The 18,158-nt window shown below is 39.7% G+C and overlaps 2 protein-coding genes across 2 annotated transcripts; one reads left to right on the top strand and one right to left on the bottom strand.

Moving 5' to 3' along the window:
• The first annotated feature begins 384 nt into the window (after positions 1–384).
• Positions 385–2,171, top strand: LOC103441661 (mitochondrial uncoupling protein 5-like). The gene has a single exon (XM_008380353.4). It carries the CDS (start codon positions 1,099–1,101, stop codon positions 2,050–2,052), a length of 954 nt encoding a protein of 317 aa, XP_008378575.1. The 5' UTR covers positions 385–1,098; the 3' UTR covers positions 2,053–2,171.
• Positions 2,172–3,246: 1,075 nt separating this feature from the next.
• Positions 3,247–13,034, bottom strand: LOC103441712 (rho GTPase-activating protein REN1-like). The gene is made up of 23 exons (XM_029107201.2): positions 12,798–13,034; positions 12,542–12,631; positions 12,263–12,352; positions 11,691–11,804; positions 11,460–11,527; positions 11,291–11,369; positions 10,473–10,620; positions 9,781–9,900; positions 9,303–9,380; positions 8,859–8,914; positions 8,686–8,764; positions 7,811–7,895; positions 7,114–7,357; positions 6,703–6,909; positions 6,177–6,500; positions 5,936–5,985; positions 5,584–5,644; positions 5,428–5,511; positions 5,156–5,269; positions 4,904–5,073; positions 4,660–4,729; positions 4,152–4,316; positions 3,247–3,834 (listed from the first exon to the last, which is right to left on the bottom strand). The coding sequence occupies exons 2-23, from the start codon at positions 12,569–12,571 to the stop codon at positions 3,484–3,486; spliced, it is 2,787 nt and encodes a 928-aa protein (XP_028963034.2). The 5' UTR covers positions 12,572–12,631; positions 12,798–13,034; the 3' UTR covers positions 3,247–3,483.
• Positions 13,035–18,158: the final 5,124 nt, after the last annotated feature.

The following is an 18,158-nucleotide window of genomic DNA, read 5'->3' as shown; positions in this document are numbered from 1 at the left end:
TTATTTTTTTCTTAAAAGTGAGAGGTCTTAGGTTCAAATCTCGTGGATGGTGAATTCGATACTAAATTAGGCTGCCCATTATGTGGCTTAACTGAACTCCCCCTCCCTTAGTGTAAAAATATTGATGTACTTAAGAAAAAAAAAACATTTTCTATATTACATTTACATTACCTCTTTAATTGGCGGACCTTCATCTTTATTAGAGAGGTAATGCAAATGTAGTATTCGTGATATTGAAATAATATAGCAAAGAGTCTTGTTCTCCTTGACTCTAGGCTCCAAATAAATTATGATCACCCACTGTTCGATCTTAATTCAAGTGGAGGACAAAGTACAACAAAAAGTTAAAATGGCATACTATTGAATTAAAATTGAACAATAAATAAGAACAATTTATATATAGATTAAATGAAGGGTACCAATATACCAAATATTAATAACATATTAACGAAAAATCGAGTATCCCACCCATACTACAAAATTAACGAGTCAATAGACGAAGTTGAGGGAACGGGATAGCGTGTAAGGAAAAGTGGGAGCAACTAAGCTGTAAAATTGCTCTAGACAGTTGTAAACTCGGCGGGTAAGTCCAGTCATTGAGGAGGGGGGTATTAAGATAATAAGCGGAAAATTAGAGGTCCCAGTAAGCAATCAATCAATCTATAACCGCGTCGTATGACTCCCACAAATGTTTACAAGGCGCGGCCCGCGGCGCATCTCGCATCCTCGTTCCCCCCTCCTTCCCACTTTCTTTCCTTGTAGTTGTTACTTGTTGCTACTCTCCAATTCCCACTATATAAGTACAGCCTCTACTCCCTCACCCTCCAACTCAACCATTCGGACACATTTCTACTTACATACAGCATATGTCTCAGAGGCCCAACGTCCCTCACTGCTCCTCCATTGCCTTTGCCCGCCACTCCCACCTCTTGATCACCAGTGACATGAACCCTAATTGGTCCTCCTGAAAGCCCTTCGATTTTTTCCCCCAATTCAGTTTTGATCCAAATTTTCAATTCTTTCATTCTTTTTCTAACAGACGATCCCAAAAAAAGGGAAAAAAACCCCCAAGATTCGACCTTTGATTTACTTGAGCAAATGGGTATCAAAGGATTTGTCGAGGGAGGCGTCGCTTCCATTGTCGCCGGCTGCTCCACCCACCCGCTGGATCTTATCAAGGTCCGTATGCAGCTCCAGGGCGAGAACAACCCCGCCCGGGCTGCCGCCCCCCAGCACATCCACAATCTCCGCCCTGCTTTTGCTTTTCATTCCCATTCTGCCACCCTGGTTGCCCCGCCTCCGCCGGCCGCCGCCGCACGCGCCGGTCCAATCTCGGTCGGAGTCAAAATTGTTCAGACCGAAGGTGTTAAGGCGTTGTTCTCTGGAGTCTCCGCCACCGTCCTCCGCCAGACTCTCTACTCCACCACCCGAATGGGCCTCTACGAAATTTTGAAAGTCAGATGGGCAGACTCGAACTCCGGAAACCTACCCCTGCCCCGAAAAATTCTCGCTGGACTCGTCGCCGGTGGAGTTGGTGCCGCCGTCGGAAACCCCGCCGACGTGGCCATGGTCCGGATGCAGGCTGGCGGCCGTGACTACAAGAACGTGATCGACGCGATTACGAAGATGGCGAGGAGCGAAGGGGTTCTTAGCCTGTGGCGCGGGTCCAGCCTTACGGTAAACCGCGCGATGATCGTTACGGCGTCGCAGCTGGCGTCTTACGACCAGTTCAAGGAGGCGATTCTCGATAGGCACTTGATGAAGGACGGCCTCGGGACTCACGTGACCGCGAGTTTCGCGGCGGGGTTTGTGGCCTCCGTGGCCTCGAACCCGATCGACGTGATTAAGACGAGGGTTATGAACATGAAGGTGGAAGCCGGGCGGGACCCGCCGTACACTGGGGCCCTGGACTGTGCCCTAAAGACTGTGAGAGCGGAGGGGCCCATGGCCCTTTACAAGGGCTTCATCCCTACGATTTCGAGGCAGGGGCCATTCACTGTGGTGCTGTTTGTGACGCTTGAGCAGATCAGGAAGGTGCTTAAGGACTATTGAGAGTTGGGATCCGACCAATGACGATGATGAAAAATAATCACCATGATTATTATTATTTTTTTTTTCTTTTTTCGACTGCGAGAATTATTATTGATTAATGAAATTTTACGTTTGGAATCTGGCTATTGATTTATAATTATGTTTTTTCCGCCATGCAAACAAATCCAATATGCGATTAGCAAGAAGGGTTTTGAGTTAACGGAAGGAAGATTTAGTATGTGAGTATTAGCTCTGAACTAATATTTGTGGGTATTGGTCTTTGAATATGATTAAAATTTTCAATTACATCCAAAATAAAAGGTTTAGGAGGGGCTGTATAGTAAGGGAATTTGACGATTTTGAATAGCATTATATATCTATTTATTTTGATGGAGTTTAATTGATTTGTAGATATTTCATCTAAATTTTGATTCAAATCTATGTACTTGTGAATGTTTAAAATACGTTATCAAATCTCTCAAATTCCTCAACTTTTTAAAATTCTTTAAAACCAATTCCTAATTGAATATACCTACAAAATTCTTTAAAATTCTATTTCAATACATTTCCATTTATAAGGATTTTAATAAAATATCTTAAAATCCTCAATAAATAGACTTTGAATTTCAAAGAATCATTTAAAATTCTGATTGAATATTCCTAGATTTATTAACAGAATTAAAATCGCTCAAAATTCTAATTGATACCCCTTCCTTAGTGTGGACAAAAGATGAACGAAAAATTCTAATATAAATTTATAAATTGAGTCAAAGCCCAAGAGCCAATGCTCTAATTTTCTTGGATATTTACCTCTGTTCAAATTGTATGAAACCTCAAAACAGAACATTGCGCTTCAACTAAACTTTAAAACAATCAAGCGATAAATGCATTGAAACTAAAGAAATATGAGTAGAAATGAGATTTTCTTAAGAGTCTTTTTCTATTTAAAGCAAGTTGTGATTTACGCATGTGGTCCAATATCCTAATAGATAGGATATTAGGATCCTATCTAGTATTATGGGTTCGAAACTCCCTCCCCCTAAATTATAGTAAATTGTAATAGTTTCAAATACTATCCCCTCCCCCCTAATACGAGTCATGACAGTATTTCAGCAATGTGTGGTTGCATGATGACTTTTTTGGAATATGAATAACGAACCTTCTTTGTAAAATCATTTGATATCAAGTTCAACACTGAGACCCAGAAACTTCAACTTGTGTTCAAAATTTATGAGCATATATATGCTTAAGCAACTGGAACAAAAATTACACATTCATTCATCCATACAGATACAACGCACGCAAATAACTGAGCAATTTGTGCTGTATGAGTGTGCCTGCCAGCATAAATGAACAGTTTGGGGTTCCAAATAAATCAGTTTTACATCAAGGAAATGCTTCATCTGTACACACGTCGCTCTCGCCCTACACGGAACATATAAACTTTTGTTATCATCTGCTGTCCGTCCTCGGAGAAGTTTTCAGTTTACTACCCTCTACAACTCGACCCTTCTCCACGGCTACAGATAGATGGCTTTCCGATTTTCCTCTGTCCAGGCTATGCTGCTGCTGTTGGCTTTCTGATCTCTTGCCTCCTCTCTCCGAATGACTCTCCGCCTTCCTAAGTTTCTCTGGCTTTTCCGAGGTTTCATAACTCTTGTCGTATTGGAGCGACTGACTTTTATCCAAACTTTGAGCAGGACCGCGGCCTTGAATCTCATTTGCTATTTGGCTCCGCCGCTCCTTCAACAAATTCAGTCGTGATGTCAACTTTGTTATTGCTGAAGTTGTGGAATTACCTCCCTGTCATGCCACAGGAAAATAGGTATGTAACTATTTCTACCCTTCTATCTAATCACACTAATAAATCAGCTCAGCAAGCAAGCAAGCATTAGTAAAAATACAAAGCAACAAGTAGAAACATAGACGTTTTCTAGTCTTTTCAATCTGCGTTGTAATCCTCCCCCCAATTAATCCAAGTATGCAATCCATAATAGTAATCGACATCATCAAAACGAAAGACAGAATGCATATGTGCAATGTGGAAAGCGAATCTTCATTTTAATGGTAATCTAATGGTTAAAATTCTATTGAACCAGAACTAATATGACCGATCTTACCTCACCCCCACCGCCTTTCTTGGAGTTGGTTGAAGCTGTAGGCTTGGCTACCACTGTCTCTACTGCAGAAGAATCAGCTGGCGGCCCAACAGACCGAGAGTTGCTTTTGTTTGCTGCATCTGTTTTCTTTCCATTCACATTTTCCGTTCCATCTTGATGAGTATCCTGTTGAACATGCCCAGATATTAGTTCGAACGTAGTTATTACTTTAACGAATCCACTTTAGCACAAACTGCTCGCTAAGTTCATCCTACAAGTTTTATAAAGGCTTAATTTCCTTTTCTATTCTACTTTGAACTCATTTAAAGTGCAGAGAGGAAATTCGGACTCGGGTGCATAGGTGGGAACACATCTGCTCTAGTCAATGTGATTACGCCCACATCTGCTTCTAAAGGCTCAATTTAGCTAAAACATAATTGGACCCGGTTGCAAGACCAAAATAATACAAAAACTAAGTTAACCGCGACATTTATTCATGTCGATATCTCAAATGTCAAAATAAATGTACCTTGCTTCTTGACGATTCGAAATGGGAAGGGACTATGTTTTCACTGTCCTTCTGTCTATCTGTTGTGTGCCTAAAAATGACAGAAAAGGGGAAAAAGAAAGTGCCAATGAGTCATCACTGGAAAACTATGTCTGCATTCATGTAACTTGCATTCGAAGACTTGTACACAGATCACGAACTCTCTTTGACAAATATAGAAGAATGATCTAGCAAGAAAGCATCACAAAATAACAAAAGATCTCACTGTTTTGCTTGATGATCGCCACTATTTCGGGATGGAATGGAAGCATCAGACATAGAGCCACGGTTTCTTTCACGTTGTTGATTAAGCTGCATGCCTAGATCATCAACCTTCATCTTCAAGTTGGAAACATTCTCTTCTGCCTGAGCTATTTCAATAAGATCTGCCCTTGTCTATATAGCACGTATGCAAGTTAATATTTTGGTGCTTGATAAAAGCTCTTATGCCATAACAATTTAAGGGCACAATACTAACTTTTTCATCAACTGTGGCTAAATTGGGCACACGTCCCCCCGACATTTTTAGTCCTGCTTCGAGAGCTGCTGTTAAATCCTTCTCCTTCTGTAACTGTTCCTGTAGTCTCGCCACCTACAAGGACGTTTAATGCCCAATATCAGTATTAACTTCACTCATCTTGGTTAATCACTTAATAACCATTAATAATAATCGAACTAGCATTATATTCTATGGATGCAGAAGCGTGTTTAGATAAATAAGAAAAATTGTTCTCTCAGTATGGAATTTACATCTTGCTTGAGAGCTAGGCGACGCTCACGCAAGGCCGTCTTCTCTCTCTCCAGACTTGCTTGTAGAGCAGCATTCCCTTCAACCTGTAAAGGAAACTGACAACTAACTTAACAATTCCAAACAACTTGATACAGTGTAATTGGATGGTGAGATACCTCTTCTGCAATTCTGTTTTCTAACTCAGATTTAGTCCTCTCAAGATTCTGGATTTCAGCCCTTTATAGAGGAGGAAAAATTAGATGTTAGAACAAAACCAATGACGCGAAGAGAAGCTTCAAAAATTACAAGTTCACTGCATCCTAAATGTTAACAGTAATGGATCATCTAGAGAAAGTAAAACACTGATACACTTTGGAAAAAATGTACTACTGATGCATGCTCATGTGCACGCGTGAGCCTGTATGTATGAAGTGTGCAATGCAGGACATCCACTGACACTGAAAAAGATTATAGGCAAATCTCTATGAGGGAAAGAAACTCTTCAGAGATGGAATTTGCATCACTTACTCTTCCTCAAGACTGTAGTCAATGGATTCCATGGAAAGGTTCTTCCTTGCCTGAACCAGAAATCCCCCCACCCGCCAAATGAAAAAAGAAACTCAATTAACAAAAACTCTCTGAATTGGAGACGGTTTATGGGAAAATTGCAAGTCCCTTCCCGGATAACATAATCTAGGAAGGTATAGATAATGATGAAAGGCCTAATAAGCAAAAGACTGTATCACCAGTCCAGTAAACATAGACTTACAGCCATACGTCCCCAACCAGTACGATTCCTAACATGCCCAGATCCATTGGATATAGATGAAGATTTTTGTATAAATGGGGATGGAAGAACATGATTGGGTGGCTGTTGCCGTGAACTTATTTCTCTAGAAACCTCTTCTACTACAGCAGACTCGCTAGCCTGCTCTGGCGCATTAGTTTTACTTGAACTCAGTTTATTCTCACTGCTCTCTAAAGCAGGTTGAGGCTGCAATATTTTAGTTGAGCTTGATGACAACTTCTCATGAGCTTTACCATCGTTGCCTCCATGAGGAGACTTCACTCCTGGTCTTAAACCGTCACCATCCTGCAAAGAGTGAATATGTTATACATGAATCTCCAAGTTTTTCTGGCAACGGACTAGCAACAAACAGTAAGACAAGAACAAAAAGCAAAATGCTAATGCTAATGCTAATGTCTGGCACTAATAATTTAACCGACTTGAAAGCACCAAATCTCGACCACAAGGTCTGGCACTAATATATTGAAGGACTAAGTATGTAACAAGCCTTATTATCATGCAGATCATTGTCTTCAGATTCACCACTCTCACTAAATGTTCCATCTCCATCAGAAACAATTTCAACATCTTCATCCTCTGTTCCTGCATCAGTTTCATCATCTTCATAGTAATCATCATCATCAGTTGCCCCCTCAGTCTCACTTTCACTTTCTTCTGTGTCACTGTATAGTTCCGGGGACAGGGGACCACCTTCCTGCAAATACATGGAGAAAGAACCAACTCAACAGAAATCCGGAGTCCAAACTATTGACGTGAAATAATTCTAGAGTGAGCTAGTCGATAAACTTTTATGAAAAACAACACTGAACAGAATATACTCGCAGCTCAAAACCAGCACAAAGTAGAAAGTGTTATCGTTAAAGTAATGGTAAAAGGTAAAAGGATTGTTGGAGTGTACCCCAAATATGTGATTATACTCCTCCAACAAAGTTATAACAATCGCTTGAGCATGATTAGCGGCAGCAGCAGCTTGCAATAGTTGAACAGAACCATCACCCCCCACATCAAAATCATTGTCAATTTCACAATCCCCAGCTAAGAGCGGGCGAAGAAGTAAAGGAGCCATACAAGCTGCCACAGCAGAGCAGCTCATTCGGTTCACAGCTTTCTGAGCAGCCACACTTTGCATCATCAAAAGAATTCTGAACCAGAAAAGGATACAAATTAAATTTTGACAAAGTATAACTGGGCATTATGTGAATGCAAGATATTAAAGAAAGTGAGATAACACAGGGAACAAAAAGGAAATCTCCCAAAACTGGTGTCCAAGTAGTAGATAACTGAAGTTTATGCAAGCAAATGGCTTAACTACAGCTAAGGAATCTCGCTAAAAGAAAATTATTTCTAGTAACCTTCTTGAACACTATAATTCGAACTGCACAAGCATGTTAAAACTTCTTTACAGGAGATGCTTGATACTTAAAGAATCGAGGAAAACAATCTAAATGTCAGATAATTAACAAACGAAAGCAATAATCTATTCAATCAAAAAAAAGATATCCAAGCTTTAGATACTCAACTGCACATGCAAAACACACTCGTACACAAAACGGAACTAAACCAAAACTCAGATAATGAAGTAACATAAAACTAACCTTTGCAGTAAACGGCGATTTGGCTCTGGGAATGTATCACATATTGTTGTGCGCATAGCATTGACTCTACCACCACGATCATTACCTAATCATTGGGAAATTTGTATTAAGGAATTAGAACAACAGTAACATTTTAACACTCAAATGTTGCGTAGAAGACAGACACACATAGACCCAAAGGCCAAACTGAAGTGCTTGACAATATAAAACTTCCCCTCTCAGGAAACACCCATTGACATTTAGGCATAAGTCAAACTCCGGGAACTTTTGTGTAAACAATGAACTCCAATTTATCTTTCTCTATCTGAGACGACAACCAAATAGGAAGGGATGGTTCTTGACAGAAGTCTAACTAGAAAAAGATCTCTCTATAACTTTGAGATGTGGGAAAATGGACATCCCTGAGCAAGTAAGATTTAGCAATAACAAAATACCGAACTGAGCTTTATAGTATTAGTTTCCAATCACAAGGTTTCAAATAATCTTCTTTCCACTCCAATTTCACAAAACATAAACAAAAAAGATCCAGGAAAACTCCCATCCCCGTTATTGCTGTTTAGTAACCTGGGTTTTGAGCCAACATCTTGAAGCTCAATTACTCTTTTCTTTGTTTTACTTGTTAGAAAATAGAAACTCTAATGATTGACTTCAGGCCAAGAAAGAATGTAGCTAGGCTAAATGCGGCTTCATTTGGGTTGGCCCTAATATGAATGACAAGACTGATGCATATTATAAAATGATATTAAGACACTGTTAAAAGGTCAGCAGTTCTATGTGAGAGTTTCTTAGCCCGACTTTACAACACAATAAATATCATAACTAATCGAAAAACTACAAAGTAACAGATGATATAGTTTAAATCAAATGCACCATACCAGATTTACGAAAGGCTTCTAACAGTGCATTACAGCAAGATGCAGGGACAGGGGGAGAGGGCAACTCCCGGAGGACATACTGGAAATTTGCATCAAGAAAGAAAATATAAAACCTTCAGAACATTCTATAATCTACACGAAGAAATCAACATTTAATTGAGAAAAATAGGTACCTTGACACAATCAGCGATAACATGTGCGTCCTCCTGAGGAGAAAACTCAGTTTTCCCTGATGCATAAAAACACAACCCGAAAATATCTCAGATATCGAAAAGGATCATTATTTAGAATTTTTTTCCACTTATACAACTCCACAAACCACAAGTGATAAATTGAATTTAGATTCTAGAGTTTCAATTAAAACAGCCAGTCCTGAATAAAAATATACAGTTTGGATTGCTGAAAAAAATACGAAGATATATAATCCATAACCTTATTTGAGGGATCCTTCAATAGAAGGGACTGTATATATAAATGGTGTGTATATATATATATATATATGTATGTATGTATATGTATATAGTTAATAACAGCTCCATTGAACAATAAATGTACAACTTAAAAAAAAAAATTGTCGATGAACACCAAATATTATTAAAAAGGAAAGAAACACTAACCCTGTTCATACTCTCTTATTCTACTTTGAACATCTTCAACATCTGCAGCTTGTCGTAAGATCCCTTCTACTTTGACTCCTATTTATAACAAATGATCAGACACATATTTCAAACAAGAAAAGAAATTAATCTATTTCGAAACCAGTGATGGCCGAGGTCATACAGACTTAAGATTGCTCATAGTCAAATTACAAGTACCATCAGTTGACAGCTTCCCCTTAAGAGCCTTCAGTATAAGTATGTAAAATTATTAGGTCTTATACATTAATACCTATCATATGCAACGGATATGCATTAAAGAATACATCAAAATCAAAAGAGTAGCTTCCAATTAAGGCTTCTCAGACGGTGCAGGCATTAACAATGTTCAATATACTACAAGAACTGGGGGTGGGTGCACTCGACTGCATATATGTATGTTATTAAACCACCTAGGTAAGTTGAAATGACATCTGATAGTGAGATATGGAGAACCCACCATATTCTTCTACGAACCTAAAGGCTTTTTCCAAGAAAGACGGAGCTCCATCAACATCTTCCAAGGCCAGTAGAACAGGCACTCCAACGACTGTAGATTTCACTGGCTTCTTATCCTTTGCTGTAAAAGAAATACAGACAACAACAATATTTCAGTGAGGTGGTACAAGGATAGCAAGAAAAAGTTTAAAAAAGATCCAATGCAAGGCCCGATCGTAAGAACACTCGTATCTTAAGATACTAGCTAAACAATCTGACAGGATTTTATACTCGGTTGGGTAGCCATGAAGCAGACTGAGTACTACAACACTAAATATCATGTGGCGAAACATTCTACATATAAAAACACAACTCGTCTCTTTGTATTCAACTGTCTAATTGAATTTGTATAGTGGCTTGAAGTTATTTCAATACTTGACTACTTTTGCTATCTTACCATATTGTTTGCGCTTGAACTCTAAGTTAAATAAATATACTTAAAGTTTTCTCCATTTTTCTTAAAATGTACAAAATTTCATTTCCGGTATACCTCATAAAGTAGATATAATAGACTATAAGGTAATGTATGATTTAACACCAAATACCGGTTCAATGAGACTATGCTAACAGCTGAAAGAAAAATGTACACCAGATGGCATAAACATGTGCAGTATTAAACAGTAAGTCTGGAGAGTCACTACAAGAAGAGCATACACTGGTCCGCAGAACCATCAACAGCCTCGGTCTTATCATTCCCTAACGTTCCATTTTGCCCCATAGCATGACCGCCACCACTTGGGGCTTGCGCCAACGCATTTTCAAGTGCAGTCTTCCACTCATGTAGATCTTCCAATGTTTCAGCCTGCAGAAGATGTAATACACGACAAATCAGCAGAAGATAGCAAGATCAACTTCACCTCCATACCTAACTTTTGGTGAAAAGGATTTCTAACACATCAACTTTTTTTAACCAACTTCTCAACGTTTTCCACAAAAACAAAGCGTTATGCATTTTTCTTTATAAAAGAATATCTCAATGAACTTCTATGAAATGGTTAAAGGAATTTAGCCCCACAATGCAGTGTCCCCAACAAGTAGTGCCTCCTTGAAGTCCGAACTTGGCCACACAACTAATGCAGTGTCCCAACAAGCTTGAAATGTGGTTATGATAGGATATGATAACAACAAATAAGACCTAAAGTCAAATAATCAACAAACATTTATCTTCTTTAAAAGGAATGTACGGAAAAAATGTACTCAGATTATCATCGATACAATTAATCATCACCCTTATAGGAAGACAATTTTATCATGCATAGAATACAGGACTTTGAACACAGAAGATTTTACTGACAGAAAATCCGAGTCAGTTGAATGTATTCGTGTTATCAGTAGAAACTGTTGTGACTTGCGCAAATTAACTTTCTTATATATAAAAAAGTAGTTGTAAATCTAAAAATTCCACCTAGGAAAAAGGAGCACTTCAAGTTTTTCAACCAAGAGAAATAATAGGGATAAAAAGGAAAGCACACCTTAAGTGTGAAGGCTCGTCCATCACGACCATCTGGAAAGAGCACGGTCAAGAGTTTCTTGTCTGCTTTGACAACCACACTAGAAAAATTGTACAATTAAATGACGCAAGGTTAGCAGTAAGGCAAGAGCAGAACAGCGGATAAATAAAATTCAGAATTACAAGCCAACCTGCCTGAATTGTTGAGGTCAATACCACCCAGGGTCAAGTTCACTTCACTCCCCTTTAGAGCAGCACTCTGGCAATGTAGAATTATAGTAAATGAAACATTAGGAGGGAGGGAGAGAGAGAGAGAGAGAGAGAGAGAGAGAGAGAGAGAGAGAGAGAGAGAGTAATAATGTCTACAAGAAGAACAGATGCAAGCACATGCACACACTATTACCGGACAAAGAATTACTTACTGGATCACTTCTGAAGAAAACGAGTGATGTGCGAGTTAGGATAAACCATCTTTTCTTCCAGGACGTCCACCCAATTCCTTTGGATGATATGAATAACGGTCCACTCTTGAATATCTGCAAAACAGCTTAACTTCAGAGGGCATAGTTTTACTTTGGTTAACCAAGAGATTAAAAAAAACAATGATATTACATGACAATGAATAGCATAGGATATTATTTCACCCTCTTGCATCTAAATTATCCACGATCACTTAGTCTCGAATGCTCTTGTCTTTTCACAAATGGTATAGTTCCATTAGAATGGTCAGTTGAAAAGCTTAGATTGTGCAACAACATAAAAACTACAATTCTGTGGCATTGCAATCATATGTTGTTATTCCTTTTTACAAAACTTTGTCCTTGAAATTCAGGACTAAGTTTCCATATGAGCCGATCATAGTAATGGTGAATGATAAAAATGAAAATTAGATTTTGATGAGCACAGCGATAACAGGTTAATGCGAACCAGGGATAGTATAAATGTAAACATTTTCATCCACGCTGATGTTATGATTGAATAAAAATGACATTACCGTGTTGGCACCACGGGAAGGCTGAGATTCAGGTGGGCCAGGGCCACCAGATGGGGGAGGAGGAGGAGGAGGAGGAGCATCGCCTTCCCCCTGAAACACACAACAATCCGATAAATTTCCTTTTCACCGCTCCACAATTTATGTACGTTCAGACTGAGTCTGCCCTTGTCAATTTGCCTAACAATTAAAATGCATGTGCAATATTTATGTGGATACATATAGATTAAAGCTATTAGAAAAAGGAAAGCAGCATTTGTAATGAAACCAAAACATATATACCTGAGGCGCATTGGTGATTCGGTTAGTCATCCTCTGATGAATTCCAGAGTTACAGAATCATATCCCACACGGATCAGCACCAACCGGTTCCTACATTGATAAAAAAACTCAACAATGTAATTCAAACGATCAAACCCAGAAACCAAAACCAACACAAACCCACAAAAGCAACAACATTTCTCATCAAGCAATCAAACCCAGAATCCATTTTTCAAATAAGAAAAAACCCAACTCCCAAAAATCACAAAAAATGTACCTTGTATAGAAATCGAAACGTGGGTTGTTGTTGTTGGATTGGAAAGAGAAAGGAGATGATGGGATCTCTTTCTTTTTCTTCTAAATTTTTTTGTTTTTGCTGACAGATTAGAGAAAGAGGGAGATATTGTCGTGTTGTTGTCACCAACAGGAACAGACAACAGAACAGAAAGAGAGAGAGAGAGAGAGAGAGAGAGAGAGAGAGAGAAAGAGAAAGAGAAAGCACGGGGGTGTGGGTGTGGTGGTTGGTCAAGCAGGAGCCCAAAGAGAACGGGCCCTCCGTCCACCTATTCTTGGTCAGTCTTCCTTCGAACGTGTTGGAGGGAAAAACGTGCAGGGCTCCCCTTGTTTTTTTTAAGGTTTTGATTGTGCTGACACGTGGCATTACTTTCCCTTAATCACGTCCTTAAGACATGGCCAACTTGATAACTTAACACATTGTTGTTCTATTTGTACTTCTTAACATTTGGACATTGTTAATCAAACGGTTAAACGGTATCTGATTTGATTGAGTTTTAGCATAATTAATTTAATTTTTAAAGAGTGATAGATTATAAAAAGTATCTAGATTCTGATCATCAAATAATACATATGAAAAGAAGATTCCTGCTTTTGAACACCAGGCACCAACACAACTAACCTCTACGGACAAACTAGATAAGATTGAACGATGTTCAACATGTACGGACGACACTGGAATGTGAATAAGCAACATTTGAAAGATTGGGAGTTTTAACGGAATACTTCTGGTACTGTTAATTTTTAACAAAAAATACATTTTTACTCTAAAAAGTCATTTCTGATACGATTCACTTATAACACTGTTGACCCTAGAAACTACAAAGCCTACGTGGCGCGCAGGCCGAGTATTTTCTAAGCTAACTACGTCCTTCGGTGATTGCGGGGCGTGCCAACTCGTCGGCCGAGCTCGGCCGACGAGTAAATTTGATGATGTTACGTTGGGTCGCGCTACTGACTTCTGCGTCTTGCGATTGCGGCCGAGAAAGGAACACGTCTCGGCCTCTTGGGTTCTCGAGCCTGAAGACAAGGCTGCTATTCTTACGAAGTTCACGAACCGAATTCGGCTTTCAGTGTGCCGAATATAATAACTGTAACACCTCACTTCGCCGAGAAGGCTGATGAGATGACCTCGACCAATAGGGATTCGGAAATCCTTCTCGACCGAGACTTGGATAGGTAACCAGTCGTCCTCGCCGCAGTGCTGTTGATGCCAACGGAAGATACTGCGAGACCGACTGACTCTACGGTGACAGAGCTATCTATGCCGACTTAAGATATCACCGGTTGCTTTCACAGTGCTGTTGATGCCAACGGAAGATGTGTCAGCGAAGAAAGGAAAAAGAAAAATCACAAGTTGTGAGAGTTTGCGCAGGGCAATTTTGTATTGATTTTGTAGGGGGTTTTCCTGATGCACAGCGTCCCCTATTTATAGTACTGAACCTTGAGTCCGAGTTTACATCCTACTCGGACTAGGTTTCCCTCTCCGGATCACCTCGACCAGTCCTACACCTATTAGGACTATGAACCTAGTCCTTAGCTAAGCTGGATTAATTTCCTGGATATCCGATCCCGTCGAGACTCCCCATTGCACTAGGATTCGTCTTAACCGCCCTAGGTTTAGACTCCCACGGGTTGACCGATCCATGGTCCTTTTGCCGCCCGGCCTCCTGGGCCGAGAGTGATCCTACCCTCGGCCCAAACTATTATTTTGGGCCCAAACACCCATAACCAAGATAATTCACGTTAAAAGACAATTATTATAATAAAAATTATAATATTATCTCTTAACAATAATAAAATTATCTTCACCTTTCTATCCGACGGTTGGGAGGTATGCTTACTCAACGGCCTTGATTGCACGGGCCGATAATGTAAATTTGGGTCCAAACATTGCCCCCCAGTTTCCTTGAGCTTCGGCCTGTAAGCCGAATGATTAAGGAAATTAACTGGTTCATAGCCAACAACATCTCGTCGTATTGCCGAAACAAATTTTGTTCCTCGGCATTAAAATCACCTCTGTTTTGGCAATATCATAAAGCAGGGCCGAGGTCGAGAAGAATTGTGGTCGAGCAGGGCCGAGGCCGATGATGAAATTGGGTTGCCACTACCGAGAAGAAAAGGTGCTGCATATATATAAGTATCCTGATTGTAAACTGGCTTCAACCCCAAGGCCATAATGGCAGTAGCCTGATTGTAGGTTGACCTTAACACCAAGGCTATTTATATTTATATATATACATATATATATAAGTAAAAGTAGCATGATGTAGGCTGATGCGACCTGCCAGCCATGCAGCAGCCATATATATAAATGGGATCCTGGCCGAGCACACACATTTATAGAATGAACCTGTGCCGAGCACCAGTCCGTCGAGCTCGGCATGTGCGATATAGGTAGGATTTTTACTCAGCCAATAATATATATATATATTAAACTGCACATCAAAACTTTAATTGAGCAAGCTTTGCAACCATGCATGCTCTCATAAATTCGTTCGACCAAAACTGTCTGCCGAGTACTCCGTTATTCCTGTCAAGTGCACCCTCTTGTTGCCCCCTTTATTTTCTTAAGTATCGGTCAAGGGCCCGAATGGTTAAGAAAATAATTTATTCAATATTTTTTAATATCAGAAAACAAAAGTGGCCGAACTATAAAGCGGAGGAGGCCAACGATGCTTTATTCCAAGCCGAGATTTTTGTATATCAACACAGCCAATCCAATTTTGCATTGAGCCGAATAAAAAATGATCTTCGAATATATTTAACTTGGAAAAATATTTTTTATCGGCCGCCGAATATGTTGAACAATTATTATGCCCCCCAGGCACAATAATTTCGCAAATTTCAGCTTTTAACTCGAACAACTTAGCCGAACGAGATTTCTCCATATCGGCTTTATCACCAATAATCATATCAATTGGCGTGATTTTTTCGACTAGGCCTATGTCTTCAATTACCATATCAATCGATTGGTCTTGTTCGTCATTGGAGCACTCCTCTGACGAATCATTTTCTGAGTCGATTTGTGGCTCAGAAACTTTAACTTTTTCTTCTAGGCCTACCACACTTCCAGTCTCGACCGAAAAAATAGGTGGCCTAGGTTTTTCTTCTTGGCCGACCATATCTTCAGCCTCGACCGAAAAAATAGGTGGCCTTTGTTCTTCAGCCAAATTAACAATTTTCTTAGGCCGATGTCTGATTACGGCCGGAGCGAAAAATTGCCCCCCGGCCTTTGGGCCTAACCATTTTTCAAATGGAATTGATCTGTAATCAGAAACGTAAGGAAAATTTTCTTCATCTAGCCAGGCATTAAATCGAGCCCTGTCTTCATTTACCCATTGCCTTTGCAGGGTAACAGGAGCTTTTATTTCCAACATGCAAGCGAATGACTTTTGCATCTCTCTATGGCCACGAAGAACTTTTTCTGCTTCCAAAGATTTTTTACATTCCTCATTATGTTTTTTCAATTCCTCCAGGAGCTCGTACAATCGGCTACGTTGAGCCAGATTGGAATCTTGATAGATCATATGAACTTCGTAGTTTCAGCACTGGGTCCCACTGGGCGTGCCAAAATGTTGACCCTAGAAACTACAAAGCCTACGTGGCGCGCAGGCCGAGTATTTTCTAAGCTAACTACGTCCTTCGGTGATTGCGGGGCGTGCCAACTCGTCGGCCGAGCTCGGCCGACGAGTAAATTTGATGATGTTACGTTGGGTCGCGCTACTGACTTCTGCGTCTTGCGATTGCGGCCGAGAAAGGAACACGTCTCGGCCTCTTGGGTTCTCGAGCCTGAAGACAAGGCTGCTATTCTTACGAAGTTCACGAACCGAATTCGGCTTTCAGTGTGCCGAATATAATAACTGTAACACCTCACTTCGCCGAGAAGGCTGATGAGATGACCTCGACCAATAGGGATTCGGAAATCCTTCTCGACCGAGACTTGGATAGGTAACCAGTCGTCCTCGCCGCAGTGCTGTTGATGCCAACGGAAGATACTGCGAGACCGACTGACTCTACGGTGACAGAGCTATCTATGCCGACTTAAGATATCACCGGTTGCTTTCACAGTGCTGTTGATGCCAACGGAAGATGTGTCAGCGAAGAAAGGAAAAAGAAAAATCACAAGTTGTGAGAGTTTGCGCAGGGCAATTTTGTATTGATTTTGTAGGGGGTTTTCCTGATGCACAGCGTCCCCTATTTATAGTACTGAACCTTGAGTCCGAGTTTACATCCTACTCGGACTAGGTTTCCCTCTCCGGATCACCTCGACCAGTCCTACACCTATTAGGACTATGAACCTAGTCCTTAGCTAAGCTGGATTAATTTCCTGGATATCCGATCCCGTCGAGACTCCCCATTGCACTAGGATTCGTCTTAACCGCCCTAGGTTTGGACTCCCACGGGTTGACCGATCCATGGTCCTTTTGCCGCCCGGCCTCCTGGGCCGAGAGTGATCCTACCCTCGGCCCAAACTATTATTTTGGGCCCAAACACCCATAACCAAGATAATTCACGTTAAAAGACAATTATTATAATAAAAATTATAATATTATCTCTTAACAATAATAAAATTATCTTCACCTTTCTATCCGACGGTTGGGAGGTATGCTTACTCAACGGCCTTGATTGCACGGGCCGATAATGTAAATTTGGGTCCAAACAAACACATTTTTGTCATTTTGGTTAAAACTCAAAGTTTTCAAGCCATTTTCATTAGTTTTCTTTTGAAAGATAGGGGCAATTGAGTTAATTGATAAATTTGATTAAAATTTGATACAGTGACTCCACATTATTTAGGCTAATCACTTTATTTGGTTGACATATATCATCATATAACACTATATTTATATATTTAATTGTAGTAAACCAGTAATGTTCGTAGGTTAAATAGTTAGTGATTAAGGGAATGAAAATTAGTGAGAATCAAACCCTTACAAGAGTGAATATACATAATTATTTTTTCCCATAGTTCTACTGCAATAAAGCGTTATTTTCTTTATAAGATTATATTTAGATAAGAAAAAAAAATCTCTTTTTAACTATAAAAAATATACGTTTAAGAAAGCAAGTATTTTTACACAACAAACATTTAAGAAAACAATTTTTTAAGTGGTTTGTAGTTTAATGATCAAGAACATTTGTTTCTACACTCAATGTTTCGTGTTTAAATTTTTCTCTTTATAATAAAATTTAGATTCTATCGTTTATCAAAAATTACACATTCTTTTTTAAGTAAACGATGTATTTATACCAAAGTACTAATCCACAGAGTCCACGTTTATATGAGTGTATTTGTCTAGTTAAGAGAGCATTTGAGCCACAGCTTTTCTGGGAGCAAGTA

This window comes from Malus domestica, chromosome 08 (assembly GCF_042453785.1).
Source record: "Malus domestica chromosome 08, GDT2T_hap1".
Lineage (NCBI taxonomy): Eukaryota > Viridiplantae > Streptophyta > Magnoliopsida > Rosales > Rosaceae > Malus > Malus domestica.
Note: the sequence above shows the minus strand (reverse complement) of the source record. Positions and strands in the feature narration are given on the sequence as shown.